The sequence below is a fragment of the Dermacentor andersoni genome, chromosome 9 (genome assembly GCF_023375885.2).
Source record: "Dermacentor andersoni chromosome 9, qqDerAnde1_hic_scaffold, whole genome shotgun sequence".
In the NCBI taxonomy this organism is placed as follows: domain Eukaryota; kingdom Metazoa; phylum Arthropoda; class Arachnida; order Ixodida; family Ixodidae; genus Dermacentor; species Dermacentor andersoni.
The window spans coordinates 34,171,015-34,190,851 of NC_092822.1; the positions used below are offsets into that span (position 1 = coordinate 34,171,015).

At 46.0% G+C, this 19,837-nt stretch overlaps 2 protein-coding genes across 2 annotated transcripts; both read right to left on the reverse strand.

The window, feature by feature from the left end:
* Window positions 1–689: 689 nt before the first annotated feature.
* LOC126527404 (uncharacterized) lies at window positions 690–7,211 on the reverse strand. The gene is made up of 2 exons (XM_050175225.3): window positions 6,771–7,211; window positions 690–2,316 (listed from the first exon to the last, which is right to left on the reverse strand). Exons 1-2 carry the CDS (start codon window positions 7,062–7,064, stop codon window positions 1,165–1,167), a joined length of 1,446 nt encoding a protein of 481 aa, XP_050031182.3. The 5' UTR covers window positions 7,065–7,211; the 3' UTR covers window positions 690–1,164.
* A 6,360-nt stretch (window positions 7,212–13,571) lies between these two features.
* LOC129380064 (uncharacterized) lies at window positions 13,572–18,229 on the reverse strand. Its single transcript, XM_050175218.3, has 2 exons — window positions 17,740–18,229; window positions 13,572–14,909 (listed from the first exon to the last, which is right to left on the reverse strand). Exons 1-2 carry the CDS (start codon window positions 18,031–18,033, stop codon window positions 13,704–13,706), a joined length of 1,500 nt encoding a protein of 499 aa, XP_050031175.2. The 5' UTR covers window positions 18,034–18,229; the 3' UTR covers window positions 13,572–13,703.
* Between the last annotated feature and the right edge of the window lie 1,608 nt (window positions 18,230–19,837).

The window sequence follows — 19,837 nt, forward strand, 5'->3', positions numbered from 1 at the left end:
AGCATATGCTCTGGAGTATGGAAACAGGTTCGTCATCAACAACAACTGTATCCAAGCGTAAGTATCACCTCAATCCAGAAGGAACGAAACCAGTTATTTCGTCATTCTCCAACACTACTTATCTAACACACGGAGCTGCTCATTGCGCGCGATGTTAATACACCACTCATTGCCAGCGGAGAAAAAGCGCTTACCTAAAATAGGGTTGAAAGTCATGAGCGGTGCCACAAAGACTTCCAACGTGAGCACTCTGTCCGGGGAATTGCTGTTCCATACCAACACACAACACAGAAGCAGCGACTCCACATCGTTGTGACGTCCAATAAATTTGATTTCTGTCAAACACCGACCTCGTCTTACAATCAATCTTTTTAGCAGCCACACGGGCCTTAATAGATACGAAAGTGTCGATACTGAAGCAACAAGTTTGTAAACCGCAGGGAGCGTCTTGTGTAAGAGCTGAATAAACAAACAATAAAAAAATACGTTGAACATACGCTAACGTCTTCATGTAAGAGGCTCATAAATGCGAAAACGCTATAAATGCTTGGCGTAATAAGCACCCAAAATGTGGAACAAGAAATTACGCTGCACATTTTAGAGTAAACCGTTGGTTCGGGCTAGTTAATTCATAAATAATACTGTCTTAGCGCAGTATCTACAAAAGAAGGCACAGGGACTGGACAGGCTCTAACTTCCAATTAACGTTTATTGCCAGGTGTCCTGAATAGATTCAGAAGCACAGACAAAAACAAACAAACTGAAAAGACAAAAAGTTAACGTAAGCAATCACTTCATCGCATTAACACGTGTGCGTTACTAGGCGCTTGTCACCAGCTGACCTCAAGCAAATTTATTTAAAGTATATTTATTATTTCTTTTAAATTATTTCTGGCCTCACGCACTGATAATCATCACTATTCATTATTGCAGCTTCCATAATCTAATTTGGATGCAGTATAGTACCTAATTGCTAATAATTGCCAATAGACAATTGATAATTGCGTATTGCTAGTACATTATAGTAGAACACAATTCGTGCATGCATGTACTAATTTAGGATTGCAGAACACCCACCGAAACTTTGCTATGCCGACATCACACGGATATGGTAAACTGAGAGGAGGATATAGTCGTGCGATACTGGATTAGTAGTGATGAACATTAGGCGCTGGAAGGTCCCGACTGCTCGCTTTCTTCATGGAAGAGCTCTATAATAAACAACATTACACCGGCTTTGCTGAAGCGCTGTTTCTTCAAGTAATCACATGATATCTTAAATCCGCGGTGAAAATGTAGCAACGAGTCTTTATCGAGTATACATTTACAAGGCGTGTCATAGGAAGACAATGAAGTTACATCACATCCGTCCTCACTTGCTACTTCCACACGCCATGCAGGTGGTAAACACCGAGAGCCAGACAGCAGCCCGTAGAACTCGATATTCACAGTGATATAAAAAGTCTTATCAATATATTCCCTGGAGACGGCAACTGTGAAGTACGTGTCCCTCATGTGCAGCACCGTAACTTGAGCGAACGTTTCCAGGCCCTGTTTGCAAAGAAAAACCGGGTCACAGTTTTCGAGGGTCAAGGTATGAATCACGCGCTGACACTGTTCACTGAAGCTCCGCGTTGACAACACTACACTGGTTAAATTCCGAACGCTAACGTCGTAAGTCTTGTAGTGAACAATGATGCCGTGGCGACCACCCTGTCGGAAAGTTTCCCGCAAACCTTTCGGAGCTTCGAATGACAGGTTGGCGAAGTGTTCCAACTTTCGAAGTATCAGCGCCGCCTCCGAGAGCAACGACAGCGACGACGACTCGCCGGCCTCCTCCACCGGATGTCGACCAGAAGGCAGCTGGTGGGACACTGTCGAGGAATTGGTGGCCGCCACTGGTACCATGTCGCCCTTTACGTTCTGCTCGGATGTTCCGAGCTGTCGGCTTATCTCAGCCCACCTGGTCTCCTGACTCCTGGCGTATTCCATGAGCTCATTCATCTGGATCTGGATTGCTGACAGAAGCTGGTCCCAGCTCGGGTCTGCCAAATGCGACTTCAGATCCTCCAGTGCGCTGTTCACGCCGTGAAGTGCCAGTGCCGTAGACTCCGAGGACGACTTCTCCGTGGCTGCTGAAGAAGCACCGGCACTGCATCCGGCCGCGTAGTGCGTTGGCAGATCTTTATGCAGGACTCCCTCGCCACACCGCAAACATTCGACGGTGTGGAAAGTGCACTCGTACTCGTAGTGCCGAAGGACACGTTCCACGGTGCCCACGAACTCGCAGCCGTGCACGTCGTTCCAGCAGTAAACCTGGATAGCAAAAAGAAGGAGAAAATAACGTACAATTTAATTAGTAGATCTACGTAATCTTAGTAGGCGGACGTAAATAACGTGTTGCCGGTGACATCGTAGAGATGACGCATCCCGTCGGTCAATTTCATCGAGCACTACTTGCCTAATGACTGACAAGCGATCAGATCGAGGAGCAACGTTAGCACTTGGCGGTGTTGGTTACGTTGTCTAGGGGATCGAACTTTGGTGTGGTACACCGAGCTTTCATGACTGTAAACAGTGCGCCAGTGCTGAGTGATTGTTGCGAGTCACTCGCAATTTGGCAGTCTTGGAGTGAAAGGTAGACTGCAGGGGCTTATTGTCCAACTTCGCTCTCGAAAGTTCACGTACTCTGCGACTAAGAGGGTGATCCAAGTCTGCCGCCTTCGCCTTGAGAGGCGCTGGCTAACACTCTGGTGGCCAATCGTGTACACACACGCACTAATACTCAGCGAAGTGGCCAGAAAGATGGCGCTGCAGTGGCTTAATAGGTAAGCTACAGCTTTTGAGAGAGATTTACCTATAAAATACCGTTTGCGTTGAATGGGAAGGGATGAGGAGCAAGGAGAAAGTTCATATCAACAAGGCACTGAGGCAGGGGTGCCCTTTATCCGCGCTGCTGTTTATGATGTACATGGTGAGGATCGAGAAGGCGCTAAAGGAAAGTAATATCGGGTTTAATCTCTCGTACAAACAGGCCGGTACAGTAATAGAGCAGCAACTCCCCGGTTTATTTTATGCGGACGATATTGTGTTGCTAGCTAACAAGCAAAGTGATTTGCAACGTCTGGCTAATATCTCTGGACAGGAAGGCAACAATTTAGGTATGAAATTTAGTGCTAGAAAATCAGGTGTTATGGTATTCAATAAAAACAGTGAACAGACAGTAAAGATAAAGGGCCAAGAAATACCTCGGGCAACAGAATATAAATACCTTGGTATATGGATAAACGAAGGCAATGGATATATGGAAACACAGAAAAAGACCATAACAATAAAGGGGAAGAGAAATGCAGCCATAACGAAGCACAGAGCGCTATGGGGATACAATAGGTACGAGGTCCTCCGAGGCATGTGGAAAGGTGTAATGGTTTCAGGACTTACTTTTGGAAATGCGGTTGTTTGCTATAAATCATGGGTACAATCAGGACTCGACGAGAACCAAAGGTCAGTGGGTCGCCTCGCATTGGGCGCTCACGGGAAGACTACAAATTAAGCTGTGCAGGATGATATGGGGTGGACTAGTTTTGAAGTGAGGGAAGCTCGCAGTAAAATTGAGTATGATGAACGGCTGAGGAATATGGAAGAAAGTAAATGGGCTGGGAGAGTGTTCAGGTATCTGTACAGGAAAACATTGATTCACAGTGGAGGAAAAGAACAAGGAAGCTTACCAGCAAGTATGCGGCCTGTAGGGTGGACAACACAGCAACAAAGAAGGTCAAGCGGAAAGTCAGAGAGGCTGAATTAATCTCACGGGTGGCGGCAATGGAAAAGAAACCTGCCATGAGCAATACTTAAGAGCAAAAGACGAAATCAGGAAAGAAACTATTTACGATAACTCAAAGGGAAGCTCATTACTTTTCGAAGCGAGATCGGGATGCCTTAGAACACGCACCTATAAAGCGAGATATAAGAAGGAAGAAGAAGCATATGCTTGCTGCGGTAAAGCTAGGGAAACTACGGAGCATGTTTTATTAGAATGTGAAGGCGTCTACCCAGTGGCCGATTTAGGCACCACTGGCCTCCTTGAAGCCCTTGGGTTCAGAGGGAGCTGTGGTAAAGCAAACATGTCCGCAGTAGACATTAGTAAGAGGCGACTGGAGGATTGGTAGAAGAAAAGTAGGGAAACGACAAAAAACGGAGACGTACAAAAGCACAGTTCGCAATAGGGGATCAGAAAATATTGGCGTGGTAGTTCAGAGTTCTTTTTTCGTTTTTTCTTTGTTTAACCTAGGTTGGATATTAGGCAGTATAGTAGCAAGAGCTTGGTGGCGCAACCCACCGCCCTATTCCAAAGGGGATGCTCATAATATCCATCCATCCATCCAGGTAAACTAACACACGCCTAATGCGGAGGATGTGGCTTCGGCTAACATTTGTGACAAGTTAACTTCTCACCCACTTCCATTTCCTTAGCCTGATTACTTTCACATCGAAATTAAACATAACAATCAGATTCCCCAATTCTTCATCTGGGTGTGTTTTATGTCCCTTTATATGGTGAGGCTAGCAAAAAATAAAAAAATAAAATTGAGTTCGTTGGAAAGCTTATTCTTCTGGCCCGTTAATTGACACATGATACTAATATGACTAAACAGCGTGATTATGCGGATCTCGGTTTTTTTCGCCTGGTCGGCTGCTTTCATTGAAGCATGCTACGTATTTTTGACCATGAGAATGGCACACTTACTGAATAGTCTCTATTACTGGAGTTTCTTTTTGTCCCTGGGAAATGTCAGTTCCAGTTAGATTTCTCCCTATGATTACTAAGGCTTTTGTAAGCTACTACTCGCTGTGCCAGTTTTCATCACATTTCTTAGGTACATTTAAATGTTACTCTCGGCACCATTACTAAAGGTGTAGAGCACTTTGAGACAAGACTGCACTACGTTTTGCTTAGTAAACTACGCGACCTGTTTTGTACAAGGGCCACAAATAAACAAACGGGAACTACAAACAATCATATCTTGAATTGGAATCTTATCCTAATGCTGCGCCGCAAGTGAGATACGAACCCGCGACCACTTTTACGGCATGACGCTATGGTCCGAAAAAAAAAAAAAGGTCCCGTCGTTTGCTAACCGAAAGCTAGTAAGGGCTTCGCACATAATCCACTATTGACTTTGTAACCGTGAGTCGTACGCGACGGTTAGTCGCATTTTACTACCCGGAGAAATTGGCGAATGCAGTCAGACAGTCGAATGTAGTCAGACAGCTAGTCACATTCCACTGAGATTTTGGTAACTATGTACAGTAATGGCACCGCTATGGCATTTATTCCCCAAGCAAATTACTAGTGGGGAATGTTTATCGAATAAGCGCCTCACAAAAGCCGAAAAATAACAGAGAAAGAGATTTAATGGATCCTACTGAGGTTTACTTGGGGGCATGTCTGGCACGCTAGTTCGGATGAATAGCATAAAAAATGAAGTGTTCGCAACTCACAGCAAAGATTTACAACATAGAAAGACGGCCACATTTTTAGTAATATGCGTGTAGAATGCACTGATGCAACTAATGCGAATGTAGATTTTCGCAAAACAACAACACAAATTGTTTGATTATTATTAATTCTTTGCTATGCATTTCCCGCCCTATTGTTCACACTTGATGGAGGATAAGTAGGCAGCAAGAGAAGTTCCTTTTTAGCCTCCCTTAATTAAAAATAAAATATGGGACCGATGGTGGAATCTAACTCCTGTCGTCAAACATAGCAGCCGCGGGTGCTTTCATCACTAGGCTACAGCGCGCGCGCGCTAGGCCTAGTGCCACGCACACACACACGCGCACACACACGCACGCACGCACACTTGTCATCCACGATGGAACGCCTACCGCTATCGCTCCAAAAACGCCTACTTTGGTTTACCTCCGTATTCAGAAATGCAACTTAAGTTGAAGCTCATGCTTGACTTGATCTAGGTGACGCCTATCGGGAGCGTGCCGAAGGAAACGCAGTGGGCGTCCTTGGGCACGTTAATGCCAGGCGTCATTTAAATCAAGTCAAGCATGAGCTTGAAGTTAAGTTACATTTATGAATACGGCGGTTATTAGTGGCTGTCGGCCCGGCTAAGCTTCTGTGACACTCGACGCGGGAGCAACTTTCTGGTCTGCTTTCTGTGTGGCAGCTCACGCTTTGAGGCATCGTTTTCACACTGTTGTTCGCGACCGGCCCACTTGCTCCAGTATTTTCTTCCTAACAGCTTACGCTACGTACGAACTGTGTGACGCTATAGCGACTCCATGGTCGCCCAAGTTAATCGTGTTAACCGAGTTAGCCGAACCAAAGTACAAAAACGCCATCGTCGGTTTAACGTACGCCACGTGACATAATGAGAGGTACGTATGACTGTACGACATGTAGTCGAGGATGACGTCACAATCGGCGTTTAACTTGCGGTCTTGCACTACACCACGTAGAATCCAACAAGCGCCATGTCGTGAGCGCGCGTCGAAAGGCTGACGTAGAGACCATACTCTTGAAATACTACAATCTTCAAGATGCTCGCCGTCGCACTGCTTCATAGTCACACAAACGTTCACCCGCAACCCACACACAAATACTAAATTTACACAAACACGTTGGTACACCTGCCATCGCTTTGCACAACCCAAAACAATGCTATATAGCCAAGTTGCTGCAAAATACTTCGCATGACATCGATTTCCACAGTGCGTGGTTCTTACGCGATCTTTTTTTTTTACTTTCTCACCTTCAGGCTGTTAGCTTTCCTGGCAGCGAAGTCGGCACCAAAGCATTCCGCTTCCTGGAATGGCTCTTGGTCGAAGGGACACTGCCCAGTGTTCCCTTGGGAACAGGCTTCCTGGCAGGACTGGCACAGAATGTGCCAGCACGGCAGCAGCACTGCCCGTTTCGGGATCATGCGGCAGAGGCCGCACACACGCGAATCCGGAACCTCGTCGACGAACCGCGTCCGTCGCCAGTTGACGCCAGCGACGGGGTGGTCGCGGAAACGGTGGACCCGCCGCTGTCCAGTAAAAGGCATGGCGATGTCTTCAGGCACGAATCCAGCGCTCGCGCGGGAGCGGACGGGCTTTCTTATCTAGCTTGCGTTCCTAATCGGTGGTCTCGTGCGCGTCGTTTTACGTAAGAAGGACAGATAAATAGATCCATTTTTTTTTTCTTTCGTTACTGCGCATGCCACCCTGTGCAATGTTTGCCCACTATTGTGTCCAGGGTGAACCCTGGACACAATAGCGGGTGGGCGCAACAGCCTTAAACAAACAAGAAAGATATGTACTTCCTGTGAATCACAACTTCTTGAAAGAAATATCGATGACCCGCGATCTTTGCTGACCTAGAAGCCTATCGCTTACAGATGGAATGCTTTAGTTGGATCTTAAAGGATTATCGAACTTCGCATTTATGTGTTTGGGAAAAAGCGTGTGGAGGGTGCGCGTCCGTTTTTGGCATCTGAGGCTAGAGCTCGGTTCTTTCAGGCACTTTGCAGTGTGACGGTCTGGCAGGGTGTGCACATCAATTACCAACGCGCCCGGTGCCACACCTTGCGAATTCGTAAAGAAAAGGGGACGCTGCTAACACTGCGCACAAAGAAGACTTCCCTTTAAGTAACCTCACTCCTTAATGACGATTCGCGATATTACCGCAGACGGTCTGGCTCAATGTTCCGATTTTTGAGCTTTCGGGACGTTGCGCTAATATCTGAGAATTTCGTAAGTCCGTCTCAGTTCCACAGAGTGGACGGTATAGTTTCGGCAGTGACACTACGTGCCACAAGTGAAGATGCGCAGTTACTGCAGTTACAATGCTGACATCCATTTTTAGCTGTCAATCGCACTGGGAACGAGCACCAAACACGGAGAGAAGAATAAAAGAAGACTAGGAAGGAGCATCACGGAACCATCTTGAAGCCTAGTCAGAAACATTTACGGCAGAACGCATCCCAGGATGACTGCGGACGGTAGTGCGATTAGACTTCCATTGCTTCGGATACATGTGACGTATACTATTTCCGGTATCGGTCAACTTTGCTGTGCCACTTGCTTGCCAGGATCGCACATGAACATGACGACGACGCCGTGAGGAGGGTGTAATGAGGAAGAAGGGACGACGTCGATGGAGGGACATATGTGGTGTGACGACGTTGGCATGACCACAATGACGTGACGGCTGTCGAATTATGGTGTTGGTTCGACGACGGGGACAGCTGACATGGAGGGGATAGGACAATAGGATGATAACTGCACGCGGACGACGGAATGACAAGTGGATGCCGAAGTTGGAACGACGATGACGGCACGACTACGAGGTTATGACGACGACGGTTTGACAACGGGTACATGACATCGACTGTTCAGTCGCTGTCATGCATGTAGTGACGGCGTTGGCGTGACAAGGGTACCATAATCAAGACTGAATGCCATCCCCATTACGATACAATGACGAAGAAAGTACGCTGTTGCCGAAACGACAAAGGCGCTATGACGAGGCTGGCATGAGGACGATGAGATTTCGTATATAAATTGATAGCGATTGCAAAACAAACGCGCGACGACGACACGATGTCGACAATGGCACGACAACGACGGCATTACTGTTCTAGAACGATGACGATAGCACAACCACGATGGCACGACAACGAAGGTACCACAACGAATGCATGTCGAAGATCGTATGACGACGACGCATTCAAGCGAATGACACGACAATCGCATGGATGCAACGGGATTACGATGAGTGTGTGACGGTGATGGCGTTACAACGACGGCACTTTGAGTGGAATCGCAAAGCTTCAGTGACGATGGCGAAACGAACACGACGGCTCAAGGTGATGGTATGACAACGGCATGCTCAAAACGGCCGATGTGAGCAAAGAATGCTAATCGCGATAAAAATGCAAGCCGACAAGAATTCTTTTCTACATAAAGGCACCATAAGGGCAGCTGTGGCGTTCGAACGCAAGGTTTCTGGCTCTCTAAAGCTTTTTGAGACTTTCCAATGACAAAAGGTAAACACAAGTCATTCACAAATTTTCTCATCAAGTACTAGTTTTGCATGAGTATAACAGTGTTGCGCGCGCACTAAGTTTCTAATCAGGCCGGAAATGACATAAAAGCAGTGTCACTCGGTAAATCCTTCATCACGGTCACTAGCGATTGTGCTGCCGATGAAATTTTCCCTCTCCTCTTTCACACGTTACATCAGGTGTACCACAAAGCAGCGTTCTTCGGCTGTTGCTATTTCTACCGTACACTGATGTCTTACCGAATAACATTTCCTCACACGTGCGCATTTTTGCGGACCACTGTATTCTTTATGGTTCCATCAAGGGTGCCGATGATCATACAATCCGCCCAAAAGACCTAGAATTTATTTCTCTCTCGCGTAACACTTGGCTTATGAAGCTAAACGTTTATAAAAGTAAAATTGTCTCTTTTAGCCGCAGGCATACTAACACTAAGTTTTGATCGCATAAGTAACATCACTATTTTGCAGGATACTCAATATAAATACCTTGGTGTTAACCTAACTTCGACTCTTTCGTAGTGAACGCACATTGCATGCATATGCACCAATTCTTCAAGATAATTAGGGTACATACACCGGAATTACATAATTCAAGTAAGGACATCCGTAAACTAGCTTACCTAACATTTGTTCAACCTATGCTTGAATACGCTGTGTGCATCTGGTCTTCCCATCAGAAATACTTGATTGAAAAACTCAAACCTGTTCACAATAGGGCTGCGCGATTTATTTCACGTTATTATGACTATAATCAAAGCATAACACAATATAAACTCGGCCTCTGACTACAGCCCTTGCATGATCGTCGTGATATAGCCCTGCTATCATTATTTCATAAGTACGTCTATAACACAGCGCCATCAGCTCTGCATCTTGAACCTCCTTATTAAGAGGTCACAACGATTCTACAATCGGTTCTATTTCATGCGCATCTACAGTAAAACTAATTATTTAGCTGCTCCGTCACTCTTTCAAAAGCGATTCGCCTTTGGAACAACCTTCCCAACGCCTAGCTTCTGAGAGTGACCAAGAAAATGTTGGGCTTCTTGAAACAACGCATTTTTAAACAACTTTATATGAGCTAGCGTATTACATACTGTTCTTGTCATTGCCTTTCCCGTTATTATTGTACAAATACGCAATAAATACTGTTGTAATAGCCTAATAATGTTCCGCTCGCCCTGTCAGTGTATTCTTTATATTTTACTCTGTGATATATTTTTTTAATTAGGCGTCGCGCTCAAAAGTCTTTCGTTCATTCTTTGTACATATTGTAATACTATATTACTGTATATCAGCGCACTTATTACCCTGTTTTTTGTATATGTATTCACATATGTATCTTAATTCTTGAGTATGTTATTATTTTTTAGCATACTCTCCCCCTTTACGCAATGCCCACTATGGGTCTGCAAAGTATCTTTAAAAGAATGATTCTATTTACGTGCTTGAGTATGGCTATACCTTTTACTCACAATTCGCTTGGTGCACACATATTTCTAAGACTAAAACAGATAAAGAAGCACTATCGCATATCTACTGAACTTTAAGAGCAGTGATGCTGAAATCGTGCGCCAACCTGATTCTTCTATCACATTACATGTGCCGTTAACTATGTCATTGATTGAGATGTAAGTAACGCCTTTCTGTCAGAGCTTGTCCCACCGATAGTTGTCAGAGCCGTCGGAAGAAAGACAGTTTGAGCGAATTGTAGCGGGAGTTACTGGTTGTCATATAGCTACTTCTTCAGGAGACCAGAAAACCGTCAGAAAGTTTAGTGTTTGTTGGAACATTCTGGTTGCTGTGTTCATTTAATATGTGCTAAATGCAGTTTCGAATGAAAATTGTTTATGTATTTTACGCTTTTGTGTTGTTTCAAGTCATCTCGCAGTGCAAAATGCGTGAATAGAAAAGTCAACGTCGATAGGGATACTCCCTAACCTGAAATTTCAGCGCCGCTGTGTTCGTGTTCTCATTTCGTGATACATTGAGGCAAATAGTTTCAGAGGGATATGTATGCGATATACTGAGGCAAGGAATTTGATACCGAAATCCCCACACCGACTGACAGTGGGCCTGTGACGTCAGCGTCTACGCAGAGGCAGGGGCAGTATGGGAACGCTGGCATAATGAGCGGCATCGGAGCCAGCTGTGCACGAAGCAGGCGACGACGAACGACCCAATAGTGGCACGAGTGCGTTCCTGTGGTTACGCTGAGGGATGCTCGATGTGTTTTGCTCGGTGGTTCGTCCGAACCTACGGAAAGTATAGTTGTTTGCCTGCTGGCTTATCGTGGGTTGCACTTGAATGAAATGGCTGATTCACTGGCACAAGCATCCGTCGATCTGTTTTGCCGACGTATCAGATTGTGTAAATGCAACTAGGTACATAAATTTCCCTACGTCGCAAAATTCCGCAAAATTCATTCTAACATTGTCTTCTGAATTCCACCATCTTTCTTTTTCGTAGAATAATAATGTGTCCTTCAAGGAAACCTCAAGTTTCCTTTACAAAATTGAGATGTCGTATACCACCTCTAAATTTTTACTTGCACAGGTCTGGTCTCACCGTGTCCCCTTCATGTATCTTTTGCATTGTACAAGAATCTATTGAGCTTTTTTTCTTTCTCTCGTGCCGCGGATTTTTATGTGGAATAAAACTTACAAGTTTCATTTCGACAACTATCACTATCCTCGACAACCATTCTTTCTATTCGGGCGACTTCACTGGGATCGAACAACAGGGATGCATTTCTCGCAGTTTACAATTTTATTAGAAAGGCAAAAAAGAGTGCCTTGGTGAATTTCTAAAATTATCACTTATTTCTATTATTTCACATTCTAATGTTAAATTAATTTATCTTAAATTCTTAACAATATTTTTCTAATTGCTAAGTTGTATTTCTTTGATCCACGATCAGCTTTGCAAATGTAGCTCTTGTTTTAATCCTAAACATGCTCTAAACCACTGCTTTTTGGCCAATCCCGTGTAGTTGGTACGCGCGCCTTTTTGGAAACAAGAGAGCTCTAGACACTGACGCTCAACCCAGGAACGGACTCCTCAAGACCTATGTTCTCAAATGCAATTGTTTCACTCTGAACTGTATGCTCCTTTGACTGAGAAATCAGTCATATTTAATTGCTGCGCTCTTTAAAATAAACTGCATGACGTTCCACGGCTGAAGGCGAGTGTTCTTTACCTTTTCAATCATACGTTTGTAGCATGAACATTCAACATTCTGTAGTAGCGTGACCTTCAGTGACCGGCTCTACTGTGTGTGATCAGTACTGTACCCCAACGCTTCTTCCTTCGAAGATGGGAGGTGGCGGGTTCAAACACCTTATAGTGTACATTGTGAACAGACTTACGTGCAGCTTTACTTGGCGTCTCATCGTGGAGAACACAATTAGCCGCATAGCGAACTAACCATGGATGTGGTTGATAATTGCGGAAGCTGTTCGACGCGGCGTCACTTTATTTCCAGCTGCAGAGTTCTACTTTAGTCTTTAGATTTGTCCTGTTGCAGTGTTCTACTTTGGTCTTTAGATTTGTCCTGTTGCTCTCCTTTCCTCTTTCCTTTTTCCTCCCCTCTTTCCTATCTTCCATTTCTGTGTTGCTGTCACCTCCCTTTAGAAGAGAAGGCAGGCGTTGTGCCCCTTCCGGTGGCAGTTGCCAGCCTGCTCCTCGCTTTCCCTTTCCCGATACCTGTGTATATGCGTTCAAAACAAATAATAATAGTAATAATAATACCCACAAGAGAGCGATCGGCCAAGTAGTGGGTGGTGCATATCGTGCCATCGCCAACTGCTTCTGAGAGGACCGCCGCGTGCTGTTGACGATTGCGAGTTCCGTTCTGTGGCACGCACCCACAAAAGGGGATCGGTCAAGGAGCCCGTGCGCATGTCCATTGTTATGACCATTTTTCTACCAAGGCACATATCCACAACGGGGGATTGTTGAGCCGGCTCAAGGCAAGCTTTTCGAAAGGATTTGGGCAGCACTACTGGCCAGTCCTCCTACTGTCCCGGAACACACACAGCAAGCTCTCGTCACGTTCGCGCCCTCGTGCCATACCATTCGACAGCTTTTACCGTGATGACGTCATCCGCATGGCGCGTCTGTCGTCACGGCGTGCGAAGAAGGCATCGGAATAGGCCGGAGGCGGAGGAGGAGGAGGAGGGAGGGAGGGAGGGATTGCTTTTCAAGGTTGTGGTCTTATACGGCACGCAGCGTAGGGATGTTCATCGAGGACGATCGTCCCGATGTTCCGTGCACGACACACGTTTGTATTCGATGTGCGTTCAGAACGTTACGAGTGGTTCAGGAGCATTTTAAGTCATTGGTAAGTGTGCAGGGGGTGGTTGGTCCCGGGGTTAAAATATGCAGGGGGCAGCTCCTGTGAAGGTAAACAATGACGCAACAAAGCGGACAATCGCCAAACAAGTTTTAAAGACATTACATTATCTTTCGTTCGGCAATAATGAGCACAATAAAACGCAAAATGCCGCATGGTTTCTTTATTACGGAAAGTCGGCAAAAATTCGTGGCAAAGGTGGCATCACGAGCATGCGAAGCAAGAAATAAAAAAAAAAAGAGGGCACTTAGCGCTACGAAGCACACGCGGTGCTGATAAGCATTAGGTGCTTGAGGACTCGGCATCCGAGTAATTTAAGTGGATGTCAAACGTTATATTTCCGTCTGTCACAAAGCCACCCCTTTTAAGAAGATCCCAGCCTATAGCGAACCTAAAATGAAAATGCTCAAGTTCAGCGTTACCGCGCTCGCAAAAGCAAGAATCTTCAGTGGGACCGTCTAAGTTGCGCCCATGACCCTGACGTCGCACATTGACGCCCCAGTCGCGTAGCACACAATGAGAACTCGACAACAGCCCGTTAAACTCAATCTCCAAAGTGAATTCAGAACTGACCAATCCGGGCGCCCGTCTGGTCGCCCTGCCGGCCTTCCCTCTCCTCGCTTTCTCTCTCTCCTCATGCTCGCTGCGCTTCCAGACGGCAACCGTAAAATACGTGTCCCTCGTGTGCCACACCGTAACCTCGGCAAATTTTACGTCGTCCTCCTTGCAGAGAAAAATTTGGTTGACATTTTCGAGTCTCAGCACGTAACGCATTGCGGCAATCGATTCGCCAAACGCGGACGCCGTGGACAGTACTTGTGTCAAACTCTGGGACGTACCCAAGAAGGACAGGAGAGGCTCGCAAGACGCAATCACTGGCTCCTGACCGCGGTACGAGGCATTTTGACGCAGGTATTCCAGCGTTTCGAGCGACAAGTGGGCGAAGTGCTCCAACTTTCGAAGCACGAGGGCCTTCTCCGTGCGCAGGGGCAGCGCCGCGTTTCCCTCGTGCGAGTCTGGCTGGAAGCGCAGCTGGTCCGACACGCCCGAGGACATCGTCAAGCTCGCGTATTCGTCCGTCCCTAGCTTCAAGTTGGGCTTAGGCGCTCTGAGCTCGCGCTTGATCTCGGCGAGCTTGGCCTCCTGGCCTCCGACCTGCTCGGTGAGCTCGTTCATCTGACTCTGAACTGCCGGCAGCAGCTCGTCCTGGTACGGGTTAGACAACAGCGGCTTGAGGTCTTCTAGAGCTCTGCTCAAGTCTCGATGCGTCAGCGCCGCGGATTCCGAGCTCGACTGTCTTGCGAGTTTGGAAGGAGGGTCATCACTGCATCCGGTCGCGTAGTGTGTTGGAAGATCTCTGTGCAGGACTCCCCCGCCACACCGCAAGCACTCGACGGTGTGGAAGGTGCATTCGTTTTCGTAGTGCCGCAACAGGTCCTGAACGGTGCCCACAAACTCGCAGCCGTGGTCCTCGTTCCAGCAATAAACCTTGATAGGAAAAGAAAAAAAAAAACTTCAAAGTAACGGTCGGAAATTCGAATGTGGTCGTTATCATGCAATATGATGTTGCTGCCCTGTCGCTCTGGACAGATCGATTCCCAAAATTTTTTTGTGTTGGTTGTGAGCAGGGATGGCAAATCGTGCAAAAAGTATTTGTCTCGGGTAGCACGTACTCTAGAGCAGTAGCTTTTCAAGAAGTCCCTGTATTTTTCCATGATATTGGAGTGCACGTGCGTTTTGCGGCTGCGTACAATCGCTTCTTTCTATTTCTCAGTTTAAGTGACTTAGTGAACCACGGGTTGCGTTTAACATTTCTTATTTTAATTAACGGAAAATGTTGACTTACCAGTGCTGTTAACTTGTTTTTGAACAAAGCCCAGTTATCTTGAACTGTTCAGTTACTGAAGCAAAGAAATAATACACTGACAAGAAATGTTTCAAGTTCAGCGTTAATAACACTGTACTTTCCTCTGTTATAGTTATGAGTTATCTTAGTTGTGGCACCAGCAAAATGGGACGGGACTTTAAGGTTTGCTTGCATTAACTTATGGTCACTGAAACCATCTACATATCTTATTTTTTCAACAGTATTAGGGACCGTTGTCAATACTAGATACAGTATATTGGAATCACGAGTGGACTGACTGATGATCTGGGACAGTTTGAAATCCAATGTTAAGGCAATGAAGTCTGAAGAAAGGCTGCAGTTCGATGACGACTGCTTCAAGCTTATGGAGCGAAGATTGAAGTTGCCGAAGAGAAAAATACTTCCAGCCGGACAAGCCCTAACGACGTGAATTAAGCTGTTGCGCAGGCCGCTAACAAACAACACACTTGAGTCAGGAGGACGATAACAGCAACCTAACAATTTTTCTAAACGAGACATGCACGCAACCTAGACAATTGCTAGATTAGTGTCGGAATCAACTGAAGAAGATGTTACCCGCTTCCTAACGCCTATAACCACGTCTCCGTCTCATTTGCTATTGCGGTCACATCGGTAAATATTATACGTGGTGTGTATGGTACTTTAATTTCCTGAAATGTCAGGATGAAGCCATGCTTCCTTGAAGATGATAATGTCGGAACCTGTATCGTCTAGGAAATAAGAGACTCGATCCAGCTTGCGCGCAAGGCTTCGTATGTTAGTAAATGATATTGATAGTGACGGTATGATCCGAGGTTCTGGTGCCTGCCGGCAGTCATTGGTCCGAGTGCTATCCTTCAGCTATCTGCTCAGCTGGACTAATCTGCTGGTGACGCCGTCGTACACGTAGGTTACGTCATCTATGCGCATTCTGTCGATGCTGAGCTTGAAATACATTTTTCTGTCCTTCGCGAATTAGACCAGTTTTCCTCTTTCTTCTCCTGTAGCTGGGGAGAAGTCTTGTCGACTTCTTTGTTTAACTGGTTTCTAAGAACGAAAATGCTCATTTTCCTGCGCTTGTGGGGATGCGCGTTGCTGCCGCGGCGGCGCAAGCAACAACTTGTGTCGCCACCTGTCGTCATCTGCAGAAAGCTGCGTTTCAGGGAGGGCAGTCGCCTGTTCCAAGAGTGGGCAACACGCGGCAGCCCTCCCTGAAATGCTGCTTTCTGAAGATGACGTCAGGTGGCGATACAAGTCTTTGCCAGGGCTGGCATTGCACACGCCATTTTTTCCCATCGACAAAAAAAGTTTCGCATTTCCGTATTACAAAACGCGCGAATAAGCGTGCAAAGTGGTATAATAAACTAAACCGACGCCAAAATGCGATCGATCTACACAAGTTGAGCAAGAACAGCGCGCAATAAACGCAAATTTTTTTTTTTTTTTTGAAGGCGCGCAGCCTAATGTTCAGGACCCTGTATGTACGTGAACTCCGGTGTGAACCAACGTACAAAGGCGATATTCTATAGACAATATGCGGAAGATCGCCCAAGCAGTATCTGTTGCTCCCTGAATATGACAAGACAGCAAACATGAACAGTAGGTGGTTAAGGTGAATCACTTAATTGGGCTTTTAAAAAGCAATACACCTACTCTAACACAAAAAAGCCGGTTTGGCAAGCCAGAATCGAGGAAAGAATATGCCATACTTAAACTATTATTCCGGCTTCCAACTCATGTACGGCGAGGGCAGCATTGCTGTGCGGTGAAGGCCGCCATCTGCTGCTCGCTTGCTAGCTTGCTCGCAAAATAAATGCGCTCACCCAGTACGGGCCATGTAGCTTTTATAGGGTGGTTGGTAGGGGGAAACAGAGTAGGCAGCAGCGGTTCAGGAATGATGTCTTAAAATAAAAATTTGAAGAAAAAGTAAGGTCGGGAGCAACGCTATTGTTTAGAAGAATCTCTAGTGAATTTATCTCTGCCATGTACCCAACATTCACTTCTGATGTTCTAGAGCGAAGTTCAAGAGAACGAAGATTATGCTTCGAAGAGAAGGTAGCCATTGATCCGTGCAGGAAGTTGGCCAATATCGCAATCTCGCTTCAAATGTTGCGTCGAAACGAAAATATCGAAACGTCAGTGTGACGTCGGACATATCAAATGAAAGCTTTCTTTTTGCATTTCTCTCCTTGACATGTCGCACTAAAAAAATGAAGAAATATTGAGTTCCAACACAATATTTTACATCGGCCTTCATTGTCCTTGTGTTGTCATAGTTTGTGCCTTTTCATAGAAAAAAAGGAAAATTTAGTCAAGATAAATTAGCAGATTAAAGCACCGCAACAGTAAATCGTTTGACATGCAGAAAATAAGTAGCGCAGCATATGCTAATGCAGAATTCACTCGTCCCCCATGCGTCAAGAACGTCAAGAAATGTTTTACCCTGCTCACCTTCAAGCTATTCGCTATCCTCGTAGGGAATTCATAAAGAACGCACTCCGCTTCTTCGAATTGCACTGCATCCAGTGGACACTGTCCGACGCCCCCTTCAAAACTGGCGGCGTGGCAAGATTCGCACATAGCATGCGAGCACGGTAACAGTACTGTCCGTTTCGGGATCATGCAGCAGAGGCCGCACACACGTGAATTCGGCACCTCGTCGACGAACCGCGTCGGTCGCCAGTTGACGCCGGCGACGACGTGGTCGCGAAAACGGTGCACCCGTCCCTGTCCGTGATCCGGCATGGCGGTGTCTTCAGGCACGAATCCTACGCTCGCACGAGAGCGCGGTGGCTTTTGCTGCCGAAATTATCGCTTCTGAGTGGTCTCATACACTTTGGCCAAACCAGCAACAGGGACAGATAAAATGAACCCAGTGCCCAATATCGCGTACATTTCCGGGCACTTTTCGCATCTTAACCTTTGCAACGCGGCGAGGCACAAGTGCTGCGTCATCGTCGCCGAGAGCCGTTCGATGTATCTACCGCGGATTGTGCCGCAGGGCGTGCATATAGATGGTGCTTTTTTATCTATTATCATATGCCGCCATCTCGCTATTCCATATGGCAAAACAACTGAGATACGACGAGAAAATGACGGATTCCTTATCGTCAGTGAACATATTGCACGTCGTAAACAGAGCTTATACATGTAAAATATCGAAGAAAGGAAAAACCAAACATCCGAATAGCGAGCACGTTACACTTACGAAGCTTTATAAACTAAAGCGAAGGTAAATTAAGTATAAACCCAATAACTTGGCCATTCGTTACCAGTGACAGTGCCCGAACATCGACGTTCGTTAAGTTGACGGGAGTAAATAATTTCGCTGGGAGGAGTCGCTGATATGCTACGTATATACTTTCCAGATTCATGTGAAGCTTGCATCAATACTAAATTTTTGTTGCAGTAGCAATAGACATCGCCCTTGCACTAAAACGGGGTGACTCATTTTTTATGACAGAGGGTGTCAGACAGAACGCGGGACCACGCTACATATAGCATAGTCAGAAAGCCAGCCAGCGAGTCAGCGAGCGAGATATTTGCTTGCGTTAAGGGTTGGTAGTTACAGTGGGCTGCATTTATGGTACATAAAACTGCTATTGTCCAGTAAAATTATACGTTGAATATTATGAAATGCACAGTGCCATCGTTTTTGAAGTTACAGACTAAGGCAAATCGAAGAACAACATGCACGCTGCATTACATTTGAAAGTGGCAAACACCTGCAAATTATGTCTGGCGACCATCCCTTTGCTTCGGCAAGCAATTTCGAATTTGCCACATTCAACGACCACTTCATTTTCTGAAAGTGCGAGTTCTGCCTGCGGCATAAAATAGTTGACGCATCTTATATGTAATACACTAAAGAAGGGTACACGTACCCGGTATTCCATAACACAGCCAATTTATTTCTCTGCGTATGAGTGTAACTCGATAATGAGAACTGCAGTGCTAACTTGGCATTTACAACTTTCTCGTGCACCCGTGAATTTCAGTTTATGGATATGAGGTACAAATAAACGCAGTTACTTTTCCGTCGAACCTGCAGTCCCTAAACGTTCGCTCACGGCTGCACATATGTGCATCGTTTGTTTCAGTGACGTTTACCTGGCAATTATAGCGCGGACCACCGATAAACAAATCGTAAACCGGCAAGGCACTGAATCTTGCGACGCCTTTTGTTGCAGTTCATACCGTTATACACGCCCCCTCCCCCCCCCCCCCAAAAAAAAAAGAAAGAAAAAAACTTTATGCATGCGCACTGAAGGCCCCGGTGTAGCTAAAAACAAGCAATACTGGTCGTTACCTTGCACATATGTATAAAACGTGCATGTGCCATTACACTCTGTGAAAGTGCATGACCAGCGAAGCCGTTTAGCGCACGACACAAAGGTGACACAGAATGTTGAACGAAGCTACGAACGTATTTACTGTCCTTATAGGTGGTCATCGTGACGACTCGTGCGCAGACACACTGGCGTAGCACCTGTGTTATTAAATGTCTTTTTTACGTTAAACCCTGAATGGCCCATACCCCCTTAAGCAG

Excerpts from the sequence above, each read along its gene's own strand:
- LOC126527404 (XM_050175225.3), bottom strand. The coding sequence starts at position 7,064 with ATGCCTTTTACTGGACAGCGGCGGGTCCACCGTTTCCGCGACCACCCC. Across the intron at positions 2,317-6,770 it reads GGAAAGCTAACAGCCTGAAG|GTTTACTGCTGGAACGACGT; the intron begins GTGAGAAAGTAA and ends TTTGCTATCCAG.
- LOC129380064 (XM_050175218.3), bottom strand. The coding sequence starts at position 18,033 with ATGCCGGATCACGGACAGGGACGGGTGCACCGTTTTCGCGACCACGTC. Across the intron at positions 14,910-17,739 it reads GGATAGCGAATAGCTTGAAG|GTTTATTGCTGGAACGAGGA; the intron begins GTGAGCAGGGTA and ends TTTCCTATCAAG.